General features: G+C 39.9%; 1 protein-coding gene across 2 annotated transcripts in view; it reads right to left on the bottom strand.

Moving 5' to 3' along the window:
• Positions 1–467: 467 nt before the first annotated feature.
• The window catches only part of LOC311005403 (ADP-ribosylation factor 6), a 16,203-nt gene continuing 4,385 nt past the window's right edge, over positions 468–12,285 (bottom strand). For both annotated transcript variants that reach the window (XM_083997800.1, XM_083997801.1), the window contains 2 exons: positions 3,016–3,229; positions 468–2,773 (listed from right to left, as the gene is read on the bottom strand). In XM_083997800.1, coding sequence (XP_083853926.1) covers positions 1,556–2,083 — 528 coding nt within the window. In that variant the 5' untranslated portion in view covers positions 2,084–2,773; positions 3,016–3,229 and the 3' untranslated portion in view covers positions 468–1,555. The remainder of the gene's footprint in view (positions 2,774–3,015; positions 3,230–12,285) is intronic.

The raw sequence follows: 12,285 nt of genomic DNA, 5'->3' as shown, positions 1-12,285 counted from the left end.
AAAACAACCAAGACTTGTGTTTTAATACAAAAGTCTCCAACCAAAAGCAAACTCAGGAAGTTACAGCCGGCAGCTCAGCATCAACTCAATAATGGCTCACAACCAACACGCAACTTTCAAAAAGAATTCACAGTTCAGCTGTATATCTCCGCTGCTGCTCCAACTCTCATGCAAACTATCATGTGGCTCTGTTGTTGTTCCAGCAGTTGGACTTCCTGTTTTGTACATTTTCCCATTTACTGGCAAAGGAACTGAGGGTGGACATAAACCCTTTATGAAGAGTCTGCCCAAGAGCACTAAAACCAAGAATTTTAACACTCAAGTCCTCTTTGAACCATTAGCATTACCGAGTCTTTCCCATAGCTTGAATCACTCTAAACTTTTTAAGTTAAGCTACTCTGAAATACTAAAAGAGAAATGGTTTGATTGCTCACAGGCCATAGGCTATGAAAACTAACTTTGATCCTTGAAAAAACAGAGACATAACAGATTTAAAATCACTTTTTTAATAAGACATTACAATGACATTGTTCTGTACATGGTTCCCCCAGTCAAAATAGGAGTAAGAGCTGCACCACAAGGTGTCAATCAACATTTCACCAGTAAACAGCTCCCTCTGACTGCACGACAGATGGACTCTGATGTAGGGTTACTGTACTTTCGTACTCATGCTACAGATATAGGCTATCATATAATGTCCCAATACTGAGACTAATCAACTGTGATATCAGATTGAGAGAGCTCAGAGCTGAATGACATTCCTTTGGAGAGATTGAGTCGACTGACAACGTGTTACCCAAAATTAAAAATGCATCCAAACAAGCATGTTTAAGAGTTACTGGAGGCCTATTTGTTGAGTATTGAGCACAATTAGGTATCAAGACATGACACAAAAGGTCAATCAGTTAACTATATAACCCACATAAGGGGATTGGGAGGGGGGGGTAACAAAATGTGTCTGAAGTCATTTTTTTTCTCTGATGTCAAGACTGATGACAATGAAATGTAAGCTATGATGATTTTTTTTCTTTTTTCTTTGCTGCAGTCAATACCATTAAGAAGAAATACTTGTCATCACAGTACTGTGTTAAAACAAATGTCAAAGTCCTTCCAAGTAGACTACATGACATTAAAGACCCCACCTTAGAAGAAAAAGATTACGATCCAAGTTCAATGCAACAGAGACTGAAGAACCTTGAAACAAACTGTAGTCCAAGAATGAAGATAAAAACTTTAGCTTCATTAGAAAAATCATACAAAACAGGAAAAAGAATAGGCAAAGGCGGTGAACTCTGTGGCGTTAACATTTGGACCAATTCATTCCATATTCATCAAGCAAGCCCCAAAATAATGAATGTGATATAGGCCTGCTACAGAGTACAAGCAAACTTGAAGCCAGAAAACCCAGTTGAAGTTAAATTAGTCATGGAGTAAAGGTAGTATTAAAAATAAATGGGAAATAATCAACTTTTTTCTGAACCATATTCATTCGAGAAGTTATTTGTTACTTGCAACATTATTATAGTTTTGACCTAAAACAGTCAGCACTCAATCATTAAGATTTGTAATTAGAGGTTAGCCATGTCAAGCCCTCATACAGTCCATCACCTGTAGTTGCACAGGAGGGCTGAACATACCAATTCCTATCTCTGATGCGGGTCAATCCGAGCTTCTCTTGGATTTCATGTGGCTTCATGGCATCCGGAAGGTCTTGCTTATTGGCGAATATCAAGATGATGGCATCTCTCATCTCCCGGTCATTAATGATGCGGTGAAGTTCCTGCCTCGCTTCGTCGATGCGATCCCTGTCCGCGCAATCCACCACGAAAATTAACCCCTGGGTGCCCGTATAGTAGTGTCGCCACAGAGGACGAATCTTATCCTGGCCTCCAACATCCCAGACGTTGAACTTGACGTTTTTGTAGGTGACAGTCTCCACATTGAAGCCGACTGTGGGGATTGTGGTGACAGACTGTCCGAGTTTCAGTTTATAAAGGATTGTTGTCTTTCCAGCAGCATCAAGTCCGAGCATTAATATTCTCATCTCCTTGTTGCCAAATATCTTTGAAAGCATTTTCCCCATTTTGAACTCTTGTGCATAAATACTTAGCTCCTACTGAAAAAAAAAAAAGTGTCCGATACCGTGCTGATGATTATTCACTTTAACACTACCTTCAGCTTGATTAAGAGCTTACTTATGAAAACATGACCCCCTAAAGAGCATCTGTGGGGGGGAAAGTCAAAAACGCATACTCACGTTAAAACCTAACAGTACTTTCAGGAGTTGTTTTTTTTTTTTTTTGCAAGTCTGTGCGTCAGGATCCCGTGAAGTGCAGGGGCATTTATGTTCAGAGTATCACAATGTTTTCAGGCCCTACACACAACAACATGGCACGGTTAAACTAACAACTCGGACAGCAGCTGTAGCCTGGCGTTCATCGTGTTGCCCAAATCGACATAAAGCTGCCCGACAAAAAACAGGCCGTAACCATTCAATACTGCACAGAGTAGACACTGTATGTGTAAGGCCCCGGAAAAAGCCGCGGTACTTGTGAATTCCTTCTGGCGTTTGTCTGGCGGTCCTCCTCGCCGGCTGCGCCCTTGTTCTCTTCACCGCTACCGGAGCAGCTTTCTGCGGTTATTCCATCAAGCGTTCCCGCCGGGTACCTTCACCGCGCTGGGGGCAGGGGACGACTTCGTGGCGAGAGAAAAAAAAATCCTCGGTGACTCAGCAACACATGTATCCACTCATGAAACTCCACTGCTTGTCCCCCTGAAAGAGATTTAGAAGGAGGGTCAGGCATGCCAAATTAGCAAGCTACTGCTCATGGCTGCTAAAGACATGAGCTAGTGCGGCTAACATGAGCTAGCTGGTTGCCTAGCAAGCTAGCCGCGAGCTACCTTAGCCGTTACAAGTTAATCATATCTGGATAGAGAAATACTAGCCACGGTGACGAATTGTTTGGCTCGCCGCCTTTTTCTGGTGAACACTTAATTGAAAAACACGAGATTTACCTCCTATCTCCCCCCTCCTGTCTCGATAAATCCACCCAGCTCCCGTCTTTCTCCTGTAAGTAGAGCTGGTCGCAGTGCTGCTGCTGCTACACCGGAAAGGTGTGGAGCTGCATTAACCGCCACTTCCTCCCGTCGACTTCATTCAGCTGCTGCTGCTGCTGCTGCTGCTGCCGAGCTCTGCTCTCACTGTCTGGGGCATAACGCAACTCACATGCTGAACAAAGAAACACATAGAAACTGTCATGAAATTCAATGTAAAATCTCTTTAAAACATGCATCCCGTTATTAGTTCTTGTAATGCATAATAGCAAGTAATATTAAAATGCAACGTTAATACTTGAACCTTAACTGCGTCCGCTAATGACGTTAGTCGGCGGTTTTATTTCAGGGTCAACTGGCCGTTTAAACATGGAAACGTGTTTTATTTTATATAAATGAAAAGGCGTTGCTTTGGTTATATTTCAGTATCTAATGTTCTCATCTGTTATGTCTAAACGATTCTCTGTGAGTGTGAATACAAAGGGTAACGCCGCCCTCTTGTGGTAGTTACAGGCTACCATAGTTCTCATTCTCAGGTAAGATCTCAAATCATTTTGTCTGCTTTATATCTTGATGAATCGTTGCTGTGGTGCAGGATTATCTCATCCAGTCCAATTTTGTTGCTGCCAGCATATAAGCAAGCTCTTTTGCTAACATTATTGGGTATCAAGATGAACCATTTAACCCTTTACAAAACGGTGATGTGGTTGTGCACATTCAAACTAGGAGGAAATACCCTTTACCCCAAATTATGAAAAGACCATATCTTGACATATCTCCATGTTGGTATGCTCTTCCTTCTTGTGCCTTTCTTGCTGACTGAGCCTGCAGAGGTAGGGTGGAGCTGTTGGCTACTGTCTGGAGCCTGATTTGTCATAAATTCTAGAGATTTCAAAGAGTGGAGAAGTGAAGTGAAGAAATATTCACAGCCTCAAACAGAACAATGCATTGTGGATATAATAGTTTAATGTTTCCCAATTTGTAATTACCTTTTTAAATTTTAAGCTGTTGGATATGAACAGTAGGCCTACATTTGATCTTACGTTATAGCCTATCGTTTCTAAGATTAAACTGAACAAGGGTTATATCACCATGCTTGATTAAAATACATTTTGTTTCCCACATACGTATCACACAAGTTTTCATCATGTGAACTGAATGTTTATGGGGTGGTGCTTATACCTGACTGAACCCCTGAGGCTATTTCATGTCATATGACAGATGGGTGTCACAGGTTTGACATTTATGAGTCCATGCAACCATGTAACAGCCTGCGAATAACCAAAGCAAATAAGCAAATAACCAACCTTGTTATTCAACATTTGGAGACACTATTCAACACTGATGGAGAAAAAAATAATTTAACATGAACAGAGTTATTTTGTATTCTATCATTCAAGAGGGTTGCAGAATAAAGTGGCACAACATGCATCATGACATGATCATGAACATACTTGTCCCAGATACTCACCCTTATGTGACTAATCTGTGTATTTGGCTGCCTGAATGTTATATGTGTGTTGAGCTGCTTTGGCCTCTCTGGGGAACCATTGTCATCGTGTTGCACTTTGACTGGCAAGACAAGTTTAAAACTTGACTTTAGCTTATGTTTCACCTCCCCTCTAACTATTTGCACAGAGCAAGCAGAAATGGGTGTGCTTGGCTACCATCTTATTCTTACTGCACACGTACAGTAATCTTGTTTTTACTAAGTGACAACCCAACAGGTTATACAGTAACTGCACCAGTCATTGTCATTATAGTTATCATAGTGTGTCAGCTATCCTCACGTTTACAAAATACCATTACTTCAGTCAAAATCTTGTTGGATTTCTTCATATCTCAACCTGTTAATGTTTTGATGTCATGATTCAAGAGGCCAAACCAAATTCTTCAGGGCCAAAACAAATGTTTGCCTTGTTATAGCAGGAAAAGCACAGGTGAAAGTACTGTTTATTTGGCTCTGTTCCATTTATACGCCTACACGGTTCTGAGAAAACATTTCCTCATGGGTGAAAGCACCTGTATGTGAACCACTAGTTTTGTAGTGTTTGTATAACGTTTTCATGAAATCCCTTCATTTTTGTAGATTTTTTTTTTTTTTTTTTTTTACAAAACTGCTGTTTTCCCAGTTGATCCTCTTTCAATAATCCATTCCACAATGACATATTGAAAACATAATTTTTGAATTTTATATTGCAAATTTATTGAAAACTCAGAAACTGAAATCGATCTGTTACAACAATATTCCGAACTTTAATAAAGTAAAAACTCATTTAGCAGCAAATGCAGCAGCTTCAAGTCTTGGCACAACTCAGTTCTCACAAGTCATTCCAGCAAATCTTCTCAGGCTTAATAGGCTAACTGAATGAAGGCATGTTTGTAAATTTTTTGTGGTCTGAACCTTTTAAAATTCTCTTTAGAATAAAGCTGCGTTCACACCGGACTGATACATTTTAGGTCAGTGGAACATGTTTCAGTAAGTATGTTTGTATTTTATTGTGTAAGAATGCTGAATTCTTTGAACTTCTATCTTAAATTTGATTATTATTGGGGATACACTCCTTTGTGGTTAATGATGTCACTAATCACCAATTGTATGTCAAAATGAAGGATTAGGGGTTTCATTGTAGTTGCCAAGTCCATATTAATTTCCACTTTTTACATGCTACAAACATGTCTTACTGTATCAGCTAAACAGGTGTCTGTTTTGGCAGCATGTTGTTTGTCCCAGGATGCATTGTAAAAACACCAGCACACATTCCTTGGCATAAATAAAGGTTCCTTTTGCACCAATGAAGCAAGATAGTCTGAAACTGAACACGATATTGATATATTTTCTTAACATGCAGCAAACTCTCCCACCATAATATTTTCTCTGTGACCACTTTTTTTTGTGAGGAAAGCGTGGACAACCACTTAAAGTCTCTGTCATGTTTCTTTTCACCTGCTTTGAGGAGCTTGATAAAGAAGTGACCTGCATGTGCATTAGTTTTGTCTGCCAAGATTCTGGCTCATTGTGAATAGTTCTGACCTGCTGGATGGAAAAGGAACCAAATCCTGCAGCTCAGTCTCTTTACAGTAATTGAGACACCCATTAGATAAGACTTCCTTTCAGGGTTAGGGTTACTGGAAAGTGAAGAAATCAAATTATTTCGATATAAATAACTTGCAGAAGGACTTGAACTTGTTTCTATGGAATAAGCAGCCTCTGTTTTGCAAAATCTGGGCAGTGACCACACAGATCCTCTGAGTCAAATCCGGTCACTCTTGAAAGAAAATCAAACTGACTACGATTTTATTTAGTTATTTATCATTATTATTATTGTTGTTATTTCTTTTGTGGTACCCATCATTCAAAAAAACACGTGTGTCATCTTAACTCCCCTTGTTTTATTCCCATGTCACTGATGTTGTTGTTAGTATTTAATCAACCCTTTTTTCTTTTCTTTTCCCCCTTTTTTCTTATTCTGAATGTATGTTCTGAATACTGATAGAGAGGTAGGCTATAGTTGATTGAGAGGTGGTCACTGGACCAGGCTTGTTGACTCTCTCCTTTCGCTCTATAGGTGGAAGCGAATTTTGGCAATCGTGGCAACGTGGAGGAGGTCAGACAGGTAGGGAGGGTAAGAGGAGGATTTTGAATTCAATTCGAAACTTTATGGAGCTGTTGTAGGACGGGGGTGACGTGGTGGATGGAGGGGGTCCTTGTGATGATGTGGGCAGCTGAATTCTGGACTAGTTGGAGTTTATGAAGGGATTTGTGAGAGACACCGGAGAGGAGAGAGTTGCAGTACTCCGGGCGAGAAGTGACGAGGTTATGAACAAGAACAGAAGTGGTTTGGGGTGTGAGGGAGTGAGTCAAAGGAAGGGCAAATTAGAAATGGGACGTAAATTATTGAAGTTGGTAGGATCGGCACCAGGTTTTTTCAGGATTGGGGTTATTGCAGCGGTTTTGAATGATGTAGTTGTAGTATGATGTTACATGTTCTACTTCTACTCTTCAGATATTGTTTCATCTATATTAGTTATGGTTCAACAATGTTTTCAAGCTGTCAGTTTTAAATATATGAGTAGACTTCAGCCTTCAATTTATTCATACTAATCTTCAACACACAGCCTCCTTCTTACATGTTTTACTTTTATTCTTCAGATATTGTTTCATCTCTTCAAGATTGCTTCAGCAGTTAATTCAGCATTGTTTCAACAATTTGTTCAGCTCATTCAGCTTCCAGCATTCACCCGTATTTCCTTCAGGAAATGCATTCTCGAGTTAATGTTAAAATGGGTAAAGAGAGGTTTCACAACCCAAACCAACACGGCACTAACACAGTTAGCCTACTTACATCACTTACACAGCACTAAACACCAACGAGACACTTGTTGATGAACAAAGTTTTAAGACCCATCATCTTGAAAGGTGAGGATATATCCACTTGTCTTTGCTGTCCCTAAGGTTACCTAAGTCAATTATTTCAAGTTTAAGTGACGTTTCTCATTTTCTCATCTTTTCCCACTTTTTTTTTTTTTTTTAGGGGCTTTTTCGCCTTTAATTAACAGGATAGTTGAGAGAGACAGGAAATGGGAGGCAGAGAGGGGGGGAATGACACGCAGGATAGGGCCGCTCGGCGCGGGATTCGAACCGGGGTCGCCAGCAGTGAGGACTAGCCTATAGCCTCAACACATGGGGCAGGTGCTCTACCAACTGAGCGAAACACAGCCCCATCTTTTCCCACTTTTGTATTGCACTAGAAACTGTATTGATAATTGACATATTTTCTTAACATGCAGCAAACTCTCCCACCATAATACTTTCTCTGTGGCCACTTTTTTTTGTGAGGAGACACATAAAGTCTGTATCTTTTCACCTGCTTTGAGGAGCTTGATAAAGAAGTGACCTGCATGTACATTAGTTTTGTCTGCCAACATTCTGACTCATTGTGAATAGTTCTGACCTGCTGGAACAGCTAATTCTTATGAACTGGAAAGTGAAGAAACTGTTCCAGTACTGGAAAGTGAAGAAATCAAATTGTTTCGATATTAATAATTTGCAGAAGGACTTGAACTTGTTTCTATTGAATAAGCAGCCTCTGTTTTGCTAAATCTGGGCAGTGACCACACAGATCCTCTGAGTCAAATCAGGTCACTCTTGAAAGAAAATCAAACTGACGAGGATATATCCTGATATAACACTGACAACGACGAGCCATTTTGTTCATTTTTGTTCATTGAATTTTATTTAGTTATTTATCATTATTATTATTGTTGTTATTATTTCTTTTGTGGTACCCGTCATATTATTCAATAATAATAATAATAATAATAATAAATTTATTTATAGAGCACTTTCCATCAAAGTGCTTTACAGAGGTTAAAAACGACAAAAAGCACAAGCAAATACATAAAAGATAAACAATTTCAATGTAAAAGATAAAATACAATTAAAAAAGATAGATAAATAAAAACAATGCAAACAAACAATTTTAAGAATTATAGACAATAGAGAAAAGATGTGTTTTCAATTTAGATTTAAAAATGTCAAGTGAGTGTGCCTGTCTAATATCCTGAGGAAGATTGTTCCATAGCTTTGGTGCACGGAAGGAGAAAGCCCGCTCACCAAGGCTTTTCTTCTTCACCTTTGGGACACTAAGAAGCCCAGTCCCCTGTGAGCGTAAGGAGCATGCTGGCTCGTAGAGGTCAACCTGATCCATCAAATAAGCTGGTGCGAGACCATTCACTATTTTGTAGGTGAGCAACAGCACCTTAAAATCAGCTCTGGCCTGCACTGGAAGCCAGTGAAGGGAGGCCAGCACAGGACTGATATGCTCATATCTAGATGCACCGGTCAAAATGCGTGCTGCTGTATTTTGTACCATCTGCAGGGTTCGAAAACACTTCTTTGGCAACCCTGACAGAAGAACATTACAGTAGTCCAGCCTGGATGTTACAAAGGCATGTAAGAGGACCTCAGCATCTTTAAACGACAGGATAGAGCGAATCTTTGCAATCCTTCTCAAATGAAAAAAGGCAACACGTGCTACTTCCTTAACATGCAATTCAAATGAGAGAGAATGATCAAAAAGGACACCAAGGTTTTTTACCCTGTCCTTACTACAAATAACGCAATCATCAAGAGACAGGGAGAGCTGATCAAGCTGATGATTAGATGTAGATGGTCCAATAAGAATCAATTCAGTTTTTGAGGAGTTTAGTGATAAGAAATTAGCTGACAACCAACCCCTTACGGCAGCCAAGCAGGTGTTTAGCTTGTTTACATCAGCTCCATTTACAGTTGTCACAGGCAGGAAAATTTGTAGATCATCAGCATAAAAATGAAATGATACTCCAAAAGAACGTAAAATCTGACCCAATGGTGTCAAATACAGAGAAAATAATAGTGGGCCTAACACAGAACCCTGAGGGATTCCATGTGTAACAGGAAAAGACTTTGAGAATTTATTGTTATAGGCAACACATTGAGATCTACCTGTCAGGTAGGAGCCCAACCACTTGAGCACCTGACCCGAAATACCAAAATGGGTTTTAAGCCTATCCAGAAGTATGCTATGATCCACTGTGTCAAATGCCGAGCTCAGGTCCAATAACACCAGAACAGAAGTTAAATTTGAGTCAGCGGCCAATAATAAGTCGTTTGTCACCTTAGTAAGTGCTGTTTCAGTGGAGTGATTAACCCGAAAAGCAGACTGCAAAGGCTCAAATAAATCATTAAGTGACAGGTATTTCATGAGTTGAGCTGAGACAACTTTCTCAAGAATTTTAGATAAAAAAGACAGGTTAGACACAGGTCTATAGTTTGCCACAGAGTTTGGGTCAAGATTTGGTTTCTTGAGCAGAGGTTTAACCACAGCAGCTTTAAAACAAACTGGAAAAATTCCAGTGGAAAGAGATACATTCATTATAGTTAAAACATAAGAACCTAAAGTTGACCATAACTCTTTAACTACCCATGCTGGTAGGGGATCCAATGAGCACGTTGTACATGTTGCGGCCATGACTACCAATCAATATCAATATCCTTTATTTAACCAGGTAAAAAACTCATTGAGATTTAAAACCTCTTTTCCAAGAGTGACCTGGCCAAGACGGCACACAAGCACAAATTACACAACACACAAGACACAAATAAAATATAATCACACATTTCAGGAAAACATGGTTAAACAATGCAATCACACGATCCGATTGAGCTCAATTCTCTGTCTTTTATAATTGACTTGAATAAAATGAAAAAGATGAACAGTAAATTACTGTATCATCAGCATAAAAATGGGTCACAGCATCAGACAAGTTATCACAAAGATTATTCACATAAATTGTGAACAACAGTGGCCCTAATATAGAACCTTGAGGCACGCCCTTTAGAACAGGGAGGAAAGAGGAAGAAGACCCGGCGGCTTGGACACACTGTGTTCTACCTGATAAATAATTAGAGAACCAGTTTACAGCATGATTAGATAAGCCAATATTGTGGAGTCTATCTGCCAGGATGACATGGTCGACTGTGTCAAACGCCTTTGACAAGTCTATAAAAGAGCTGCACAATATTTTCAGCCGTCTAGTGCCTCTATGATGTCTTTGACAGCAGCAGTTATTGTACTGTGCTGTTTATGAAAACCAGACTGATATTGTGAGAGGAGACCATTAGCATCTAAAACACATTTAAGTTGTTCACTGACCAATTTTTCTAAAATTTTGGAGAGAACACACAATTTAGAGATCGGCCTATTGTTAACTACAGAAGGATCACCACCTTTCAGCAGGGGAAGAACATAAGCAGACTTCCATATTCTCGGGATCTTATTTTCAGAAAGCGTTAAATTAAAAATGTGACAAAAGTCTGCAGCTGATCTCAAAAAGAAAGGCTCGAGATTGTCAGGTCCGGCAGATTTACTTAGATCCAAGTGCAGTAACGCCCTATGGACCTCGACTACATCAAAAGGAGTCAGATGAAATCCTGGAGCCAAAACATTTATGGGTGGTGATTGCAGGCAAACCCCTTGCACATCAGATTGATGTGAGGACTCAAACAGAGGTGAAGAGGGGCGTCGCGTGGCGTAGTGGTTGGAGCGGGCGCCCCATGTATAGAGGCATAGTCCTCGTTGCAGTCGGCCCTGGTTCGAGTCCCGCGTCGGGTGCCATTTACTGCATGTCATTCCCCCTCTCTCTGCCTCCCCGTTTCCTGTCTGTCTCAACTGCATAAATGCCCAAAAATATACTTATACATATTATTCAAAAAACACGTGTGTCATCTTAACTCCCCTTGTTTTATTCCCATGTCACTGATGTTGTTGTTGTTAGTATTTAATCAACCCTTTTTTCTTTTCTTTTTCTCCTTTTTTCTTATTCTGAATGTATGTTCTGAATACTGATAGGTATAGTTGATTGAGAGGTGGTCACTGGACCAGGCTGGTTGACTCTCTCCTTTCGCTCTATAGGTGGAAGCGAACAGGATAAAATGTTTCCAAATGTTAAAATGTTGCATCTCATTGTGAGCGGGCAGAATGACAGCCTCAATTTATCCTTCTCAGCAGCACTTTCTGTGTGGTGCCATGGTCCTGGGGGGTTATGTCCCCAGTCCTGCCAGTCTCAGAACGGGACCGGTGTGGTGTGGTATGAATGTATTCATCAACTTCCATCCATGTGTTGTAGGCTACTGTGTTATTTTTGTTGTTGCTGTTGTTGATCTGGTGGTCTCATCCAAGTGGCTTTTTGGCAATCTGTGCACATTTGAAGATTTCATTTGCAAAAGCAGATAAATGCCATTTTGAAAAAAATGAGCTGACGCTTGTTGTTTTCAAGAAAGCTTTATTTTTTTTGAGATATGTCTACTTTGTTACATCTCATCTCCGTGGTCAAAGCCACTCAACTTTGGTTTGACTGATATCACCTGGTGTAAATAATAATTAATTCTTTTTTGAACATTTTAAAAAAACGTTATCTGCTTTTGCAAAAGAACTCTTCTTTTCTGTTTGACTCATGCTAGATCTTCGACACTGGTTTAGAGAGGCGCTTAGAGAGGTGCTATATAAATAAATAAACTTGAAACTTGATTTCCATGCCACAGCTGCATCTTTCCCAAAATCTACAAACATGGACAGGAGTTATTGCACATAAGTCTTGCATTAAATTTGCACAAGAGTTAGTTTAGGGGCCAACCCACTGACTCAGAGTGTCTGACACTCAGAGTGAGGAGTTGTACAGTTTGATGGC

This window comes from Trachurus trachurus (genome assembly GCF_905171665.1).
Source record: "Trachurus trachurus genome assembly, chromosome: 22".
NCBI lineage: Eukaryota > Metazoa > Chordata > Actinopteri > Carangiformes > Carangidae > Trachurus > Trachurus trachurus.
This window is presented reverse-complemented; position numbering and strand designations above follow the sequence as displayed.